The 20,570-nt window shown below is 43.1% G+C and overlaps 1 protein-coding gene across 7 annotated transcripts in view; it reads right to left on the bottom strand.

Moving 5' to 3' along the window:
- Map4k3 (mitogen-activated protein kinase kinase kinase kinase 3) overlaps window positions 1-20,570 on the bottom strand; it is a 161,012-nt gene that overhangs the window by 62,184 nt on the left and 78,258 nt on the right. For all 7 annotated transcript variants that reach the window (XM_076558828.1, XM_076558829.1, XM_076558830.1 and 4 more), the window contains 6 exons: window positions 15,769-15,833; window positions 11,256-11,311; window positions 10,580-10,627; window positions 7,023-7,065; window positions 5,219-5,291; window positions 52-183 (listed from right to left, as the gene is read on the bottom strand). In XM_076558828.1, the coding sequence (XP_076414943.1) occupies window positions 52-183; window positions 5,219-5,291; window positions 7,023-7,065; window positions 10,580-10,627; window positions 11,256-11,311; window positions 15,769-15,833 (417 nt within the window). The remainder of the gene's footprint in view (window positions 1-51; window positions 184-5,218; window positions 5,292-7,022; window positions 7,066-10,579; window positions 10,628-11,255; window positions 11,312-15,768; window positions 15,834-20,570) is intronic.

Here is a 20,570-nt window from a genome sequence, read left to right on the forward strand (position 1 = left end):
AGGAATTCATGGCATGGTGAATAAGTGTCACTCTGCACTGGACACACTGACCTCATTGGGTGAAGGTCAAACATGGGTGGCTGAAGCTCGGCCAGCTCGATGGCAGTGATGCCCACCGCCCAGAGGTCACACAGCTGGTTGTACCCTCCTTTCCTCTCAACAGCTGCCACTTCTGGGGCCATCCTGCAGGGAATATTCAGAAAACAGAAACCTTGTCTTTAGCGTGCCCCCTTTACTCTTACAAGAGGCACATGGACTTGTCAATCGCTAAATTAAGTTCTGGTTAATCGTTGATGTCTGAAAACAGATAGGCCATATTTAAAAGACCCACTTTCCCCGAGTTCCTGACGTCTCATGGGAGGCGTCTCAACCTCCCCAGTGTTTCCTTCATCAGTTACCTACACTACAAAGTTGATGAAAATTCACCGGGATGACAGTACCCGGCCCCAAATTTGTTCACATCCCGATCTCTGTTCCCCAAAGTTCTGTAAAGAACTACCAATCGTTAACGAAGGGTTGTTTCCGTGATACCTGCATCACTAACCTGCAACGTGGCCATTGCTTTTATTTCACCATTTCTCCTGGCACCGATAATCTCACATTTAGTATTTAATTTGTATTTACTATAAACTTTGGAATGTTCTTAAAAAGTTTTATCGAAATAATAAAAAAGTTATCAAAATGAATGCCTCCTTTTCAAAATGTTTTATTCGGAGGGAAGGTGGTCAAATTTGGTAACTTTTTAAATTCCTTTTAACTTCACTACTGTTTTAGTCTAATTATACTTTGATTTGTTTAAATGGTTAAATTTCAAATACATAAGCTTTGAAATTCCAAACCAAAGTTTTAGAAACAACTGAGAAAAACATGCAACTTTTCCAGTTCAAAAGAGCAAGCTGAGTGGGTGCTTTACCAATGCACATACTGTTTTCCAGTCTGACTGCAGGAGAGTCAGGTCAGTCACAGTCAAAGACAAAAACAAAAAGAACAGGCAATTTCCAAAGCACTTGGTCTTAAAAATGATTTCATCTTGAAATCTCTCTCATGGAAATTGAAACTGTGATAAGAAAAGTAAACTTTAAAGTGTGCTGGGACTTCGTTACTGGCAGCTAGAGTGCAGCTGGAAGGAAGCCCCTGCAGGGCTTGAAAAGCAGCCTTTGCCCTTTATGAGCCCAGCACAGCGGAGAGCTTCACAGGACACCCAGATGTTGGTCTACGCCTGCCATCCACAGTCATGTGAACCAGTGCCACAGGTGAGCTTGCTGCTACACATACACGATGTAATGAAATACTAACATCCCCCCCCCCCCCCCCCCCGAGACAGGGTTTCTGCTGCTACAAATACACAATGTAATGAAATATTACGAACATTCTTTTTCCCTCCCAAGACAGGGTCTCTCTGTACAGTCCTAGCTGTCCTGGAACTTGCTTTGCAGACCTGGCTGGCCTCGAACTCAGAGAGATCCACCTGCCTCTGCCTCCCGAGTGCTGGGACTAAAGGTGTAGGCCACCATGCCTGGCTGACCACTCTTACTAGAAAGATAAAAAGACAAACTATGACCAAAATTAAAGTGAATGCTTTAGAAAAACTTGTTAGAGACACAGGTCACAGGGGTCGCCAGAGGTGAGGAGTGGGTACAGGAAATGTGTCTGGATGATGGAAGTCGGCTTAGTCTTGATGGTTATCTTCCACCCAGAACTGCTGAGTAAGTCCGAGCTCAGTCACTACTAACGCCCAGTCTTCCCACTTCAGCAGGCTTTCCTGACCAGTCACTAGCCTGAGCACTCTGCAGGAGAGATTCTGTATTCTGTATTCTGAGACCCAGGTGGGAAAGGCACGGCACAAGACAGACAGAGAGCAGGAGTGTTAACCCACCTCACCTAACCCAGCTTCCCATGCTCCCCGGGTATTTCCACTCTCCAGTGTTTAATTTCTGGAGCTGCAGGTAAAGATCAGTTCCTATCGACACACATTGTACAGAGTCAGGTGAGTCAGGAGATGTATGTGTTCCTCCAGATGCTTCAAGACAAACTGGGGAGAGAGGACTTGGGAAGAGCAATAGATGCTCCTCGAATCCTTGCTCCTCTCTGAAAGCAAGCCAGAACCCGGAAGAGCAGAATGAGGAGAAACAAATACACACCTTCTGAAGCCCTAGGAGATATAGCTTACCTACAAGCACAGAGAGACGAAGAGGGAGTGTGGAATAACGCTCCGAGAAGACAAGGTAACCCAAGGGCACAGAGGAGGAGAAGGCATGGCTGATCAGCCTCAAAGACTGCCCCACCTGCTGTGGAGTTACAGGCTAAGAGTCAGGCTGAGGCCAGCTGAGGACAGGAAGAGCGCTTCAATGTCCCCGATTCCTACTCTCATCCACTGAGCCCAGCAATTACTCCTTCCTCATTCCCACAGGACAAGGACAAGAAGAAACATGACAGGCTTCACTCAGGAACGAAGTGGATCCAGAATATGGAATTCCTCTGCCTGCCTGTGCTGGGAACACTGACCACCAGGTCCATCCCTTACCTTTCCTGCACACGGAGAAGTGAGTCAGCTTTGCCTTCATATTCCGAGCCAGGCTCAATTTGCCCCATGCTGTCCTCAACATCTTGGGGCTCCAGTGAGTGTCCCCCCAAAGCTGGGACTACAGGTATATTTACATACTCAGTTCCAGAGCCGGCTGCTACCATCTCGCTCTTTGGTGTGAACTAATATACAATAATTTTTAAACTTTTGAGGGGAGCCTCCTTCATGAAAGTCTAAATGTAAAAAGCTGAGAATTCTCGCAGGCACCTGAAGATTTTTTTGACCCTCTCAACTCTGCAACCCTGGCAGACCTGCAGTTTGCTATGCAGACAGACCATCAGCCAGCCCTGAAGTCACAGATTCACCTGGATCTTGAACATAAGATTTTTTTTTTTTTAAGTGGGAGAAATGGGTCGGAGTGGCGCACGCCTTTAATCCCTGCACTCAGGAGGCAGAGGCAGGCGGATCTCTGTGAGTTTGAGGCCAGCCTGGTCTACAGAGTGAGATCCAAGACAACCAGATCTAAATAGTGAAATCCTGTCTAGAAAACAAACAAACAAATAAATTGGGAGAAAGTGAGAAAACTAGTAGGTTGATTCAAGTGGCCCAAGGTGTAACTACTGAAACCCAGAGAAGAAATACAGCAGAGAGATGACCAAGTCAACACTGCAGGACAGGAGCTCTTCCCAGGAGGACCATCTAGAATGTGAAGGACTTTAATCTTGGGTGGAAACCAATGACAAGTGTGAATGAATAAAGGTGAAAACAAGCAAATACTGGGATATCAATAGCAGGAATCATCATGGAATATCAAAATAAGAAGCATCACTTTGGGGGGGGAGGGACAAGTTACAGTCAAAGAGACGTACATCAGGATGGCTTTACACGGCATCACAGGAAAGCCACGTACACGACACCTCAAAAAAAAATCCAACCTAGTGTTCTATAGCCAATCAAATGTGAAGAAGCTAGAAATGCAAAGTCTTAAAGCTTTGACATCCATACACCTTTTACCAGAAAGATACTAAAATGTATTTCAAAAAAGATAAAAAGAAGACCTAGAATCCAAGAAAGGCACTCCCGGGGCAAAGCTCTATCAAAGGCTACACTTGAGCATACACAGACCAGAGAAGAAAAGACAGAAGACTCCAGAAAGAATTAGTCCAGGAAGAAAAACATGGAAATGTAGCTCAATTGTAGAGTGTCAGTCTAACATGCAGTAAAGTTCCTGTATGTGTACACGCGCGCGCGCGCGCACACACACACACGCACACACACACACACACACACACACACACACACACACACACACACACGATAGCTTGACAGGTTTTTTTTTTCCTTTTTTTTTTTTTTTTTTAAAAGATTTATTTATTTATTATGTGTACAGAAGAGGGCGCCAGATCTCATTACAGATGGTAGTGAGCCACCATGTGCTTGCTGGGAATTGAACTCAGGACCTCTGGAAGAGCAGTCGGTGCTCTTAACCACTGAGCCATCTCTCCAGCCCCAGCTTGACAGGTTTTATGGGTATAGAAAATCATACAGACACATCTTACAGAACTGGGCAATGTGAGGAGCTATGGCATGTCTTCTAGGAGATCAAGATCTAAGCAAATTAAAAAGAAACAGTGAAGAGTGGTGATAGACGACTAACTGGTTCAGCAAGAACACTGTAAGGACAAGACAAATGAAAGATGAATGAAAGGCTGAAATCTTCAACTACTCCAACAAAGTCTACAAATAATGGCTTGTACTGGACATAGCAAAAGACAGGGCTGTAAGTTTTTTGTAAAAGTCATTTTAGCTCTAGTTGACTTTAAAAAATTTGTATTTGATAAAGGGACAAATGAATATAAGAAATTATATTTATCGTGGCCCACTTAAACAAAACAAAAACCCAGTAGCAGTTGAGTACTGAGGGTCAGACTAGAGATGTCTGGGGAATGGGAGCATTGATGTTGAAGGCATGGCAAGACTACACAGTGGTAAAAACCAGAGCAGAGCTGTGCCTGCCCACCACTGCTCAGTGCTCAGCTGAGCCACCCAGGCAGTTTCGTGGCCGAAAGGATGGAGTAATGAATGAAAGGCAGGACGGGTTTCCTACGGTAGTAAAGACTATCCAGAGACAGGTCTGGGCAGAAAGGAAGGTCTGTGGATGAGACTGCTAGAAAAAGACTGAAGGATTGAACTGGGGCCTGGCAGGGAAGAAGATTCCAAATGCCAGAAACCTGCCTTTGATCTCAGTCAACGAAGACTGCACAGAGGTCTGGGGAGACAGCTCAGTGGTAGACTATTTACTTAGCATGTTTGAGGCCCTACGTTCAGTTCCCAGAAACACCAAAACCAGCAAGGTTCTTGAAAACTGTGACTAATATAATCATCAGAGCATGTAGGAAAAAAATGATAAATATAAAAACATTAAAATATGTGTTAAGTATCGGGAACCTAACAACTGAATCAAACTTTAAAGACTTCCCTGCCTTATGAAAATCAGTATGTAGTATATTTTTTGGCCAAGTAATCCACCCATAAGAATACATGTTTAAATTATTAAACTCATTGATTATTTCATGCACTCTGTCTTAGGCCTAGAAATTCTGAACAGTCCTTTTTTTTTTTTTTTTTTAAAGAAATGCTGTATCCAATAATGACAGGACAATACAAATTTTAAGTAAATTAAAATAAAATTACCAATATGGGGTACCAATGAAGGATTTCCGTTTGGCAATTGTAGCTGTTATCTGTGCAGAAACTCCAAAATCAGCTATTAAAAAAGAGAGGGAGAAAATGAAATCATTTAAGGTAATACCAAACTTTCAATAACTACTCTCATCAATTCACAGAAGTGGAACCCCCTCATCATGTTATATTTTTAACTTTGATGGATTATTGAAATATCACACAGCGGTTTGTAGCACAGTCAGAAGAATTCCCCTGTAACTTGCATGACTCAAACAACAACGAAGGTTAAGATCAAATCATTTTTATAGGAAGGAACGGGCTTGGGAAAATGGAAACCCACACTTACTGATATAATTTCTAGTTTCTAGGACTATTTCAAGGAGTACTACTAGAAAGGACCTTTAAGTAGCTGTCTATTCTAGTCAGTCCCTGCCAGACGCAGAGTGACATCTGCAGACTAAGATGGCCACTGGTAAACCCACCCACCTTGAAAAGACCCCAAGATGACAGTCCCCAAATCCTGACCTCGGCAGCACAATGCGGTCACTACTGGGGGTTTGTCACGACTCCCCAGGCATGCTCAGGCCTAGTATTTTCTAGTGTGTTTGACTACGAGAAAGTAAGGTATGGAACATGGCCACGGATGCGCTGCTCGTAGAAACTGCTCACTAGGTAAGACACCAAGGGCACAGGACTGAACAGAACAGGACGAATCCTTTCTACTTTTCCCATACTGGCAGGCTGCTTAGGAAAACGATCTTGTATGTTAATTACTAGATAAATATTGTCAATCTGATTAATCCTACAGTAGGCTGTAGTTCAAAGCAGTTTTGTTTGTTTGTTTATGCTGTGGAGCCAGGGACAAACCTAGTGCCTTGTGTATTCTGGACAAGGACTCCCACTAGGCTAACATCCAGAGCCCTACTGACATTTTTATAAAACAAACGTATATTTTGAAATTTAGTTTGTCCTAAATAGTTTCAAAATAATTTTTCCATATTTGTTAAAACATTCTTGTTATCAGTTAATAAAGTTACTATAGTGAACACTTTTCCTGTTTTAAACTCATACAGAGTCATTACTGGTTCTGAACTTTACTGTAATTATACCTTGTAAGTTACTGTTTAAAGTAAAGCAACACTTAGCATTGAAATTTTTTTTTTTTTTTTTTTGGTGTTTAGAGACAGGGTTTCTCTGTGTAGCTTTGCACCTTTCCTGGAACTCGCTTTGTAGACCAGGCTGGCCTCGAAATCATAGAGATCCACCTGGCTCTGCCTCCCGAGTGCTGGGATTAAAGGTGTGCGCCACCTCTGCCCGGCTTAGCATCGAAATTCTATTCTTATATAAATAATAGTGCATTTGCTTTTTAAAGTTGGATAAATGATGTAGGATTTTTGGGGTTACTGGACATTTATTGCTTTATTTTTGTCCTCCTTTCTGGTTACAGTTTTATAGAGATTTCCTACTGGAAGCCCAGCCCCTGGGTTTAGAGGTAGAAGAGTCCCGACGCATATGACTTCATGGTGTCTTTGCAACAATCTGTTTCTTGTGAAGGACAAACTGTTTAGAAGGAAGGAAATGAGAGGTGACTGGCCTACGATGAGATCTCCACTGAAAAATAAATATGCTAGTCCTAGGGATAACCAAGGACAGATGGAGACTTGTAGTCCTGAAAAAACAAATATGCTATCCCTAGGGGTGATCTAGGACAGAGGACTTGTAGTCCTGAAAAACAAGACAAACAAAACCCCAAGCAAGTCCAACTACAATTCAGAAAAGATGTGTGCATGCGCTGGGATTCTGATTTACTTACCTAACTTCACATGACCGTTATCCGTTAATAGAATGTTAGCGCCCTTCAAAGGGAGAACATTTTAGTTGAGTGGGAGGCAGACATTTTATTAGGTGAAACATATACTAGGTTAACTATACATATTAAATAATCACAACCTTAGATCTAGAAATGCTTAAATTTAAAATGTGTTCAACTAAAATGTTACATAATTATAGAAAACATTGCTGTCCAATTTTCAGTTAATTTCATGATATTTACATCATGTGCTCCCCTAAAAAGGGCTCCTTGCTAATAACAAGATATGAATGCTAACACAGAAGTGACACATTTTAATCTGAATGCTACTTCTCTGCTGATCACAGACCATTGCTACACTATATTTTAGACTCACATTTCATTGCTCTGATTATACTTTAAACCTGACTACTGTATTTCCCATCCTTAAAAAGTCCCCTTACCCTATGGAACCCACCACTGCTGGCACATGACTGTCCTGCCTCTTGACAGGCGAGGCTTTCTATCCTAACGGCTTTCTCAAGAGGTTAGAGTCAGCTAGCACACCCATCACTAGCTGGGGTCCACAGCTCCCCCATGCATCTTTTAAATGCCAAAGCAGGCGGCTCTTTAATCCAACGTGCTGGTGTGATTACTGCTCAGGGGAAATGTTCTTAGATCCCCACCTCTAACTGACAAGAGAAAAAGACACAGCAGAAGAGCAGAAGGGGAAGAAGAAAGTGAGGGAGGAAGAGAAAGGAAAGAAGAAAGGAAGGAGGGAGGGAGAGAGAGGGAGAGAAAGAGAGAGAAACAAACAAACAAACAAACAGTTTGTTTATAGGAGGTGGCGGCATACACTGTTAATCCCAGCACTCCTGAGGCAGAGGCAGGTGGATCTCTGTGAGTTCAAGGCCAGCCCGATCTACAGAGTGAGTTACAGGAGAGCTAAAGCTACACAGAGAAACCCTGTCTCAAAAAACCAAGAAAAAAAATAGAGAGAAAATGGAGACTTCTAGACTCTAGAACATCATCCATGAGGTGGAGCTACAGTCACTCACCACGCCCCTGACCTCTGGGACGATGTGGAAAGGAAGGAGATGCAAACGGGCCCACATCAGGGCTTCAATCTGCCTCTCTCTGGGCAGTCGGACCTCCATGTTCTCTCCCCACTTCTATCATTCCACACACACACCACAGCTTCTGACCCCCCTGTTCTTCCCTCTCTCCACGCCCCCCCCCCCCACGTCCCTGCTTCTCTCTGAGAGACAACTGACTGCCAGCCAGGCACGTTAAGTTCTGGTGTACAGTAATAAACAAGTTCCAGTGTTTGTGTGTGTAGGTGAGAAAGCAGATAAAAAATGATTATTTCTGGCCCAACTAAGGATTCAAAGTCAGGCAGAAACAAACTCTCTGAAAACAAAAAACGGGAAGAAGTCCTCTGAAAGCTGACGATATTTAAGCAGAGGTCTCAATGAAGTAAGTGTAGACAGCCACACCCAAATTTGGGACAAGAACATTATAGGAAGAAAAGACAGCAGACACAAAGACCTAGAAGCAGAATGAGTATGAAATATTCCAAGAACCGCAAATTTAGTGTGGCTGTGCTGTGGGACGTTTGTCCACTGTGAAGATTTATTGCTGTGACTGGTGTAGTAAAACGCTGACCGGTCAATAGCTAGGCAGGAGGTACAGGAGGGACTTCTGGGCAGAGAGAGGAAGCAGGAGGAGTTAACAGAGGTTTGAGAGAAATCCTAACGAGTTAGATACACAGAATGGGATAGAGGTAAAGCCATGTGGTAGAACGTAGATTAATAAAAATATGGGTTAATTTAAGTTATAAGAGCTAGTTAAAAACAAACCTAAGCTAAAGACCAAGCTTTCATAATAAAAAGTCTCCATGTCATTATTTGGGAAATGGAGGGAAGAGAAAGACTCGTACATGGCTGAGTCAAAATGAGTAAAAGAGAGGAATGGATTGTGAGGCGAGCTCAGAGAAATGCATGCAGGGCCTGGATCACACATAGCCTTGCTGGCCACATTCCAAGCGCCTGCATTTCTCAGTGAGTACTATGGGAAGTCAATGGTGCTGGTAAGCAGGGGAGTGACATGCCCTGACTTTAAAAGGCCATTCTGTTTGTCACCTACAGTAGTAACTATAGAAGCACTCAAGGATGGAAGCATTGGGAGCAGGAAGAAGGCTCCTACAGATACAGGTGAGACAGAATAGGATGGAGGCTCAGACAAGGGCAGAGGCTGGGCCGATGGTCAGAATTTACCCAGACCCCAAAGGAACACAAAACTACCCAGCCAAGCTCATCACCTACGAAACCCACACACTCCCTGCTCAGTAATGTAATACAGATATTATAGTCTCCAGAAGGGCCTCATGCTTCACTTTGTATTTCTGTTCAGATTGTTCTTTCCACTTGGAGAACACGCCAATCTCCACTTCTGACAAAAACCTACCAATCCTCCCCATCAACCATCCAAGGCCAATGACTGGACCCTTCCTTATCACTCCGATCTCCACGGAAGCTCCTTTACCTTGGAAGTGCAAAGCCCCCTGCTCATGTCTTTTAAGGGCTTCTGGGAAATACCTACAGCAGGAGTCCATGAGTCCACTTATGTTCCAGGGAACACTGGACTGCGTGGGCATGTGAGCATTCTCTGAGGACAGAGTCCAAGGCTTTCCTCGGGGACTAGGAAAGCAACAAGAGTCACTTCTCCCTCAAAAGGTCAGAAATTTAAAACTTGAGAAAGTAGTAACAGAGGGAGAGAGTGGTATAAGGAAGTAAACAAAGAAGAAGGAAGTAAACGGAAGCAAGAACCATTTCCAGTGGAGAGTGCGGTAGAAACCCCCTCAGGAGTCCTGTCAGCCTGAGCCAGTCCCAGCCTGGCCAGTGCCGCTGTCCTCCGGGAGTGACCAAGGCTTCCTCCACCCACGCAGACACATTACTAATGATATCTTTCACTAATTTAAGAGCGCCAGACTAGTAGACGATACAGTAATCAGGCAGTTTACTGTGATTTTATGGAAGCTATGGAGCTAATTTGTACCTTATAAAGAAATAAGTTACAAATGAGATAAAAAGCCAGGAGGTGGTGGCACACGCCTTTAATCTCAGCACTCGGGAGGCAGAGCCAGGCGGATCTCTGTGAGTTCGAGGCCAGCCTGGGCTACAGAGTGAGTTCCAGGAAAGATGCAAAAGTACACAGAGAAACCCTGTCTCGAAAAACTAAACACACACACACACACACACACACACACACACACACACACACACACACACACACACACACGATGTCTCTAACTACCTCCAAACCAAAACCAACCGAACGAAACTCCAAACTAACCCACTCGGCCCCACACTTTGGACGGCAGTCTACGTAGTCCTGCCTCAACAACGCTACTCTAAGAATGTAATGAGACTCACCACAGATCACTCACATTTATGACTGTAATATATTTCAGGTAGCAAACTTATCAAATAGAATAATCACAAGAAGTCTGCTCAGTGATTTTTAAAGTGAAAAACAGGTCATTTAAAAGCAAAAAAACAGGCCAAAAATATAATGTATACCTTTATATCTCTGTGCATTTTTCCTTTACTGTGAAGATAATACAATCCCTAGAGTTTAAAAATAAAATAGAAAAATAAGCAAGATTTATCACACAGCACAAGTGAGTAGTGGTCACCATTTTATTTACTTTTTATAGAAAGCCAAGTATCAACTCATTGTAATGAACTATTATAGAAGACACCAGAGTCAAGATGAGAACGAGAAAGAAAGCTCAGATTGAACCACTAATTCTTCTAAAACAACACTTCGTGAACTATGCAAACAGTTGGAATTTTTGAAATGTATGTCCCAACAGAATCAGAATACATTTCAATTTCTCTGATATTACTGAATTTTCAAGCCTTTCTTTATCTTTAAGAGGAATATACAGACCCACAGTGCTTGAAGTCTAGGTTATATTATAATCTTTAGGTTTTATAGTACTTGATTGTAAATATGGCTTGTATTTCTAACAGTTTATAAATGTATTAAGGGCCAGAGATATAGCTTGGTGTAGAGCACTTCTCTAGTATGTGTGAGGCCCTGGGTTCAACTCCCCACACCACAAAAACAGAACAATACACGTAAGTAAAATAATACAACTGTATTAAAAGTGTTCTAGATGATCTTGTCCCTTGACAGTAATGCACAGTACATAAGCATTTAATAAAGAATAGCACTTTAAATATGACTTGCCTGTAGTGTTTCTCTGCTAACATATGCAATCTGCAGTTCTGAGAGGGGCCCAGTTACTGTAAGAGAAGAAAATCAGTATCAGCAAGATTAACAACACACACTTCCACTAAGTGACATACAAATCCCATTAAGAACAGACTCAACATACCTAAACAATTCTACTAAACCCAATGTCAAAAAGGCAGAGTTTTCATTGTGATTCTTTTTAAGTTTGACATGCTCACTGCTGTATTTCCAGTGTTTGCAACAATGCCTGACACAGAAAAGCCATACTATGTTTATAAACAAATAAATGACTAAAATTGATTTTATTTTATACCTTGCTGATCCAATATTCACAGATGTTAAAAGAATGCCCAAGTGGCATAAGCTTTCATTAAGGTTTCTTTATTGATGAGTAACATGTATCACAGCTGGCTTTAAATCAATATTTTCTCTAAAAGTATCACCATTGTAGTTATAAAATTAAAGTATATTCTCTATGAAAATTCTAGTCAATACAGAAGTTAAGAAAGCAAAGGTCTCTTCCCTATCCAGAATATTACTCAATAATATAAAAAGTTCCATCTATAATCTATAAGTTGATTTATACAGGCATTTTATATAACATGATCTTCAACTTATCATGGGTTATATTCTAGATAAATCCATTTTAAGTTGACAATATTCTAGGTCAAAACTGAATTTCATATACCAACATACGCCATCACAGCTAAGCAGTCCTGGACACCGAAGCATCAGTTGCTACCTCAGGGTCTGGTTGCTCAGTGGGATCTGTGGCTTGCTACCACTGTCTACTAATGTAACCAAGAGAACAACAGCCTGGGGAAAGGCCAAACTCAAAAGCTGGCATACGGTTTGTACTGAATCTGCGTGTATGCCTCCTTTCACACCACTGCCAAGTCAGAAAGAAGCCTGGGAGGTGAGCCATGGCAGCTTTACACGCACGGCACACACAAAGGAGCACAACCAAACTCAGCACACCGTTTGGAAACCTGCTCTTTCACTAGTGTGACACTTTTCCACGGCGATGGACACGCCTTCATTTTATCCTGAGTGTAATGTAAATCCCCCTGATGGACAGTACGCGCTGCTTCAAGACTGTGAAGGAAGAGGAGGCCCTCCCTTGTCTCCTCCAAAGCGCCCATCCGTGCTGGGTCAGGCTGGCACCACTGTAATGGGGAGAGAAAAGCAGCAAGCAGCGAAGGATGTTACAAACACCACACCCCTGAGCGCCAGGAGGTGAAGCATCGCCCACAGAGGCTGCTGCTGTTTATCTCCCTCATGGAAAATGCCAGTGGAAGCAAAGCTGCCACCCCATCCACGGAGAAAGGTCACCTGGGGGTCCCAGCTGACGGCAACTTCCCCAGTCAGTCTCCGCTGGTGCTTCAAGTCCCCAGGTTGATGGCGTTGCCTTTGTTGGCTGTCATGAGGCTGCCCCAGGCAGGCCTTTCTGCTGGATGCTATAGAGTCGTGATTTGGTGTGATCTGAAACTTTATCTGCCTCTTGCTACCTTCTTTTACTTTTGCTTGCTATATGCTTAATTACTTCACTCACTGAAAACTGAAAGTATGGTAGTCATAGCTTATCCTCTGGATGTACACAATAGTTCCTGTGTGTGCATTTGCTATGGTTTGAGTATATGTTCCTCTAAAATTCATGTGGAATCTTTTTCAGGGTGTGTGTGTTCACCTGTGATTGCACATGTGTGTGCAGGCCACAGGATGGATGATGCTGGGTATTTTTCTCAATCACTCTCAATCTTATATATTGGGACAGGGTCTTTCTCTTAAATATGGAGTCCACCACCTCAGCTGGTCGAGTTAGCCATCCCGCTCTGGGGATTGCCTGTCTCCATCTTCCAAGTGCTGGGATCACGGGTGGAACCACTAGCTTGTCTTTACATGGGTGCCAGGGTTCCAAACTACTGTCTCCACACTTGCACGGTAAACACTTCATCCTCTAGCCTCCATGTTGAATCTTCAGTGTGATAGTATTAGCAGGTAAGACCCTAGGAGATGAGCCCCATGAAAAGGCCACTTTCTTAAGAATGAGATCAGAAGCAATGTAGGCGTCTTTGCTGCCTTTCCTTTCCATTTACCATGTGACAGATGCTGTCACCTGTCTTCCTGGACACTCAACTTGCTGGCACCTCCATCTTAGACTTCTCAGTCTCCAGGACTATAAGAAATAAGTTTCTTCTGCTTATGGAGTACCCAGTGACTATGGTATTTAGTAATGTCATGGTTAATCTTCATTGACAATGGGATTACGTAACAATGGGGAAAATTAGTGAAGCACATCTGAGTGTCTGTGATGGCCTTTCTATAGACAATTCGATCACGAGGGTCCTGACTTAATAAATATATTGCTATTTTGATGGATTTATAATATCATGGGAATATGGAGAGTAGTGAAAAGTAAGAAGTGTTGGGGGGACAGTTGGAAGAAAGAGGCCATTGGGGACACGTCCTTAGTGTTGTGTCTTGCCCTGGACCTCTCAGTATTGACTTTTTCTTTGCTTCTTGTCTGTCAAGATGTAAGCAGCCTCTTCCACGTGCTCCCACCGCCATGAAGTTCACTCTTTTGGCCGTACCCAGGTTTCCATGAAGTAGTTAGTGTCCTGGCAGTATGCAATACTTTTTGACTAGGCTATAATGTGTATGCTTGTGTGGACGTCAAACAAGTTTCCTTTCCTTTTTGCAGATGCCTCCCCACCCCGCCATTCCCCACTTCCCCACCCCCTCACCCCATCTCCATGCTGCCATTATGTGGGGAACAGTGTAACATTCTAGGTTTCTTTATCCAATGAAAGAGAAGTTCTTCTCTTCCTAGAATCTTAGAGTTCATGAGGTTTTCATTTGATTTATTTTTAAAAGTTGTAATTTGGCCAGGAGGTGGTGGCACACTCCTTTAATACTAGCACTCCGGGAGGCAGAGGCAGGCAGATCTCTGTGAGTTCAAGGCCAGCCTGGTCTGTGGAGCTAGTTCTAGGACAGCCAGGGCTACACAGAGAAACCTTATCTCAAAAAAAGTTATAATTTGAGTGAAGGATACGGTTTGGTGGTAGAGCCCTGCTAACCATGCACATGGCCCAGGTTTCAATTTCAAGCATCACACATGCTCTTCTGTCTGGCTTTCAAGACTCTCACATGATTTTGGCCCCTATATGCACCATCCTAGGCTAAATGGAGTGACCTGTGTGCCACAGTGTCACTGCTACATCACTGACTATTAGAACACACTTCCTCCCATATCTACCTAAAAGCTGCCTATCGTCTCAAGATGAACCAGGCCTGCCCTCCCCTCTGAGCTTTGGAAGATGATTTCAGAAAACCTACCCTTCCTTTCTCCTCCTTGACTGTGGTTGTTAGAATACACTAGACTGTTACATCATTCTTACACTGAATAAACCTGTACTAGAGGAAGATAAAGTGATATGAAAGGAACTCTGAATTATTTAGTAAAATTCCCACTAAAAAGGCCTTTCACCATCTTCTTTAGTACAATCAAACCTGGAATTACTAAAAGGTTCCATACTTGAGAATAGGAACTCAAGAGAAAATGTACAATGTTTTCTCAAAGAAACTGACTGCTTGAATTATTGAGTTATTGTGTTTTACATTACTCAAAAAGTAAATCTGCCAGGAAAGAATAAGCCTACTCTAGTCAGAACCAGGATAGAAATGGTAGACAGAAAAAAAAAAATCCCATAGAAAACAGCAAACAGAGTTAATCTTATGAGTCTTCTGTAGTCTACCACTGACTTTCATGTCCTCATTCCCTAGATTTTTGCACTAAGAGAACAGACAGACATTTAGGTGCAGCTCCATGAACACTTGAGAGCAAAGCCAATGACGTCAGCATCACCACCACTCAGGTCTTAGCTACTGTTCTCTTGCTGAGAGAAGACACCATGTAAGAGGCAGCTTATGAGAGCAAGTCCTTAATCAGGGGCTGGCTTACAGCTTCAGAGGGTGAGTCCACTATCATCACGGCAGGAAGCATGGCGGCCAGCAGGAGGTGAGGTGCTGGAGCAGCAGCTGAGAACTCACATCTGACACACAAATTGCAGGCAGAGAGAAACCTCAAAGCCCACGCCCAGTGACACACCTCCTCCAACAAGGCCACACCTCCTCCACACGGGTCACACCTCCTAACCCTTCCCAAACAGGTCCACTAACTGGGGGCCAAGCATGCAAACACAGGAGCTTATGGGGGACATTCTCTTTTAAACCATCACACTCAGGTATCATGATCTTCTGTCATTAAGAGCCTTTCGTTTCTGTGAGGGCAGAGTTTGAAGTTCTGAACTAACTATGATGTTCCTTCAGAGTTAGCAAGTAATCCCACAGCAGATAGCTTTCTCTTGTATAAAGCAAATGACCCTTTCATCCATATGTATCACACAATTCAAAAATAAAGCATAGCTTTCTTTTCTTAAACAACATTAATGTTCGGATATAGTAGATAACAGACTGCTTAGTATCTATAAAGCAACTCTAGTCTCACCATGATATATGTCCTGTAAGGAGCCGCCTCCACAGAACTCCATGCAGATCCAAAGTTTATCTCGCCTGTGAAGAGAAAGAGTTGTGCATTATGTCTTCATGATTAAAATGTTTGTGATAGTATCATCTGTGCTATAACACTGAAAAACTACATAAACGCAACATGCTATCTTTTTAAAATGCCAATTAAACCCGAGTAAATGACTTACTGCATTGGTGTAACCCAACCCTAAATTTTACTATTTAAGATACACAATGTACAGACTATAACGCTGTCGTTAGGCACATTCAAATGGAACTTCCCTTTAGTTAAAAACTTCCTGTCCTATAGTTTTTTACCCAGATTAGCACAGAAAATGTCAATCCATCCCAAACACATCACTTTGATAGCACTCTTAACCAACAACAAACATAAAAGAATCCTCAAATGAAGTTTCCAGAGTAACATTTCCAAAGCCTATATAAATTGATCACTATTGTTTAGTGTTTCTCATTCACATCCTTTCTCATTCATATCCTAAGATGGAGCAATCACGCAGTGACAGAAGAAATAGTGAGCAAAGATTTATACATCTTTTTCCTTTGTTTATTCCTTTATTCAATCATTAATTACTTTTTCCTCTTAAACACACCAGGAACTGTACCATTCCCCGGGGCAGAGATGGGAGAGGAGTTTCTGGACTTGGTAAACTCTAACTGTTCTATAGGTAAACAAATACATGAATGAATGAAATAATAAACAAACCGTCAGGCTTTCTTTATGACTCAAGGTGGGAGTGACTTGTAAGAGCCTCAGTGAACTCTTAAAGGGAAAGGGGTCAATTGAGAGGGAGAGAGACCGTAAATCAATAGGGAAGCTTAAGAAGGGAGAAAGGGGAATCTGTGTGTAATACCGCATTCCTAAGTGTGGTTAGATAAGCTAATTAATAAACCGAGGTGAAAGTAAGCACAAGGAGTTAAGAATTTGTTAGTGTAAGGCTAGCTTGGCGCAGCACTTCTCTATCTGCTGGCGGGGTGAGCCCAGGGCAAGCTTGTTCCTTGTCTCTCTAAGGCTGAAAATGAACAATTTTAGACATGTAATTCTACATCCTGGGTGTCTGAGAATGTCTCAAAGGAGATACTTTTGCCTGGGTACTTAACACTGACCAAATGCCTGCCAATGAAGAGAATCAGATCTGAGGCCAAGAAAATATGGCCACTGGCCCAAATCTAGTCCATTGTCTGGTTTTGTATAGTCCTGGAACAATGGTTAAATGGTTGGGAGAGATCAAGAGACTATATCTGACATGGGACAATGATGGGAATTTTAGTGTCATAAATATAGTTTCATTAGAACACAGTCAAACCTGTCCACTTATATACTGTCTAAGCTGTCCTTGGACCAAGACAGCAGACGTGAGCAGCTGCAAGAATGTCACTCACAAAGCCTCCAGTTTTACTATATGGGTCTTGGTAGACAAGTATTGCACGTTTTCTCCCAAGCATAAACTACAGCACCTCAGAGTATTAATAGGGAAGGGGGGAGAACCCAAAGAATGTGAGAGACGGTGACAGAGAGAGACAGTCTAAGCAAACTATATGCATGTATCATGGAATATCACAGCCGACTTAGTTAAGGCTGTCACTGCTGTGATGAAACACCATGACTGAAGCAGCTTGGAGAGGAAAGGGTTCATTTGGCTCACACCCCCACATCACTAAAGGGAGTCAGCAGCTGAAGGAGAAGCCATGGGCCTTCCCACATCATTCATTAATTAAGAAAGTGTCAACAGGCTTGCCCACAGCCTGATCTCTCTCTCTCTCTTTTTTTTTTTTTTTTTTTTTTTTGGTTTTTCGAGACAGGGTTTCTCTGTATAGCTTTGCGCCTTTCCTGGAACTCGCTTTGGAGACCAGGCTGACCTCGAACTCACAGAGATCCGCCTGCCTCTGCCTCCCGAGTGCTGGGATTAAAGGCGTGCGCCACCACCGCCCGGCCCCACAGCCTGATCTTACGAAGGCCTTTCCTCAGCTGAGGCTCCCTCTTCTCAGATGACCTTAGCCTGTGTCAAGTTGACAAAAGTGGCCAGCACAACAGTGAAACTTAGTAATTTGTACAAATAAACACATTTATAATTTTTTTAAAGTTATAGGATCTTAAAAAGAAGTTGTTTACTGAATTTTGGATTAATGTGCTATGAGAGCTCAGAGATGAAAATATCTTGGCAAATCAAGGGAAGGTTTTATGAGGAGACAACATTTAAATTGGGTCTTGAAGTTTGAGCAGGAATTCACCAGGGAGAGACAGAGAAGGGGCCTGTGTAAAAGGACGGAAACTTGAAAGAAGACACCACATTTGAGAGGCTGGGGAACAGAATGGAACAAATGATACCTCAAGAGACAATGGCCAATCTACCCCTGGTGCAGGAGCTGACTTTCTGAAGCCCATTACCTAAGGTGGGATGCCTTGCTCGGCCTTGATGAAGCGGGCAGGGGCTTGATCCTCCCTCAACTGAATGTACTAGGCTTTCCTGACTCCCCACGGGAGGCCTTGCCCTTTTAGAGGAGGGGATGAGGGGTGGGTGGGCGGGGAGGCTAGGAGGGATCAGGAGGAGGATGAGAGGGGAATCTGTGGTTTTGGTATGTAAAATGAATAAAAAAAATTTCAATTAAAAATTTTAGATTAAAAAAAAAGAAAAAGAAAAAAACTCTTGGACTCACTTTTTAAAAGTGAGAAAGGCAAATCGAATTTGAGGCCAACCTGGTCTACAGAGGGAGTTCCAGAACAGCCAGAGCTATGCAGAGAAACCCTGTCTCGAAAACAAAAAACAAAGAATGAAAAAGGCATGTCTTGGAAATAGAGAGGATTACACATGTGCTCAGTCACCCCTGGAAAAAAAGAGAGAGAGAGAGACAATGGCCAGAGATGACGCTAGAATACGCTGGGGCTGCACTGTAGAGCAACTCTAGGTGTGGACTCCTCAGTACAGTTACCTTCACCTGGATGATCTTGAACTTGTCAACAGCCCTCTTGAAATGTGGTGTGTTTAAAACCAAGCACTACACTGAGTGCTACAGGAACAGTGCGTTAAAAAGCAGAGCTGTTGGTATTACTAGGGGGTCAAATATGGCTGGATTAGCTACACCTAACCTCCGGCTTGGCTCTGGACAGCAGACCATGTGGCACAGAGCAACCACATGAGCAACCAGGGTGGAAAGGTCGGCTGACTTGATAGTGTGAAGAAGCAAGGTACCATGGTTCCAGAAGATACTCAAGAGAGTAAAGCCCCAAAGGAATCAGAAACCACTGAAGACCGACAGCTCATGAGGCGGCACACAAATGGAATCGGCGCACTAGCCGCACGGCTGATGTAGACATCCTGTGGTTGTTTCGGAAACGGTACCGATCAACAAACACAACCCACAGAAATATCGGCTGGCTGCCCAAGTTTTAAGAACTCTCAGAATGGCTGGCTGTGGTCTTATTTAGAATGAGGAAGGCGAGGAGGGTGCAGAGCTGGCTCACTGGTTAAGAGCACTTGTTCTTGAAGACGACCCGGGTTCAATTCCCAGTACCCACACATTAGATCACAAACACCTGTAACTCCAGTTCCAGGGTATCCATGGCCTCTGAGGGCACCAGACACACACACATGGTAAACATACCATTTACAGAGGAAAAACACTCAAGTGCATTAAATAATAAACAATTTTTTAAATAAAAAAACCCAAAAGAACAACAAAAAACTGAGGAAGCACCTCTGACTAGAGGTTGCTACACTGACATGTGTGAATTCTTCATAGAACCCAACAGCCATCTTCTTTACTAAAACACCATATTCCATTTCTTTATTAATGTAGGTATACATGTCCAAGTATGTGGAGGCCAGAGAACAAACCTGGGGGTAAGCCTCAGGAAGGCTGTCTACCCTGCTTGAGACAGGGCCTCTCACCGGCCTTGAGCTCACCAGTTAGAAGCCCCACCCTCCTGTCTCCTCATCCCCAACACTGGGGTTACAAGATGAGCTACCAGGCCTGGTATTTTTATGTGGGTCTCAAGGGCTGAGCTTGGGACCTTGTGCTTGCAAGACAACTGAGCTATGATGCCAGTCCTGGAGTTCCAGATATATTCCGGTCATCCATTCTTCGTAGGATCCATAGCTAACAGAGGTTTCTCCATCTGCAGGTTGTCTCTTCACTTGTACTATAATTGACCTCATAGTCACTTATTTAAGTCACCTTAAATTGTTCCAGGAACTCACAGAAGACGTAAAGTTTTTTTTCTTTGTTAAGAATAAAAACATTAAAATGAGGTGGGATTGATTTGGTATTGCTTTCCTCAAAGGCCAGGCTAGCTGCCACGTGTAGGCGCTCACTGATGACATGATTAATAATTTATTCACCGTGTTTGCTGGGCAATGGCTGATATGGGATTTGATTGTATCTTTTAGAAGCCATCTTTCTCTCTTTTGCAAATTAGTCATTGATTATCTCTAATCTTCAGTGTCTCTTCTATTTGTGAAAAAGACACCCACTGATAGTGGATGACAATCACATCTGCTAAGTGTTCAGTGTGAGATAGGGCTTATAGAAATCTGAAAGCTTAAATTCATTGAAAGTGTCTCGCCGCTTTGTAATTACCTCCTCACCTGCCATATGCTGCAACTCCATCTCAGTAACGCTTTGCCTGCCCTTTCCAGTTTGAAAACAGTTCCCCACAGCAGAGAAAACGCACAGGGACGAGTTCTCGGCTGTCTTTCAGATTCACCGCCACTGTCTGCCACTCAAAACAGCTCCGTTCCCTGTCTCTTCTTACTTACGTACAAT

Source organism: Peromyscus maniculatus, chromosome 22 (assembly GCF_049852395.1).
Source record: "Peromyscus maniculatus bairdii isolate BWxNUB_F1_BW_parent chromosome 22, HU_Pman_BW_mat_3.1, whole genome shotgun sequence".
Classification (NCBI taxonomy): domain Eukaryota; kingdom Metazoa; phylum Chordata; class Mammalia; order Rodentia; family Cricetidae; genus Peromyscus; species Peromyscus maniculatus.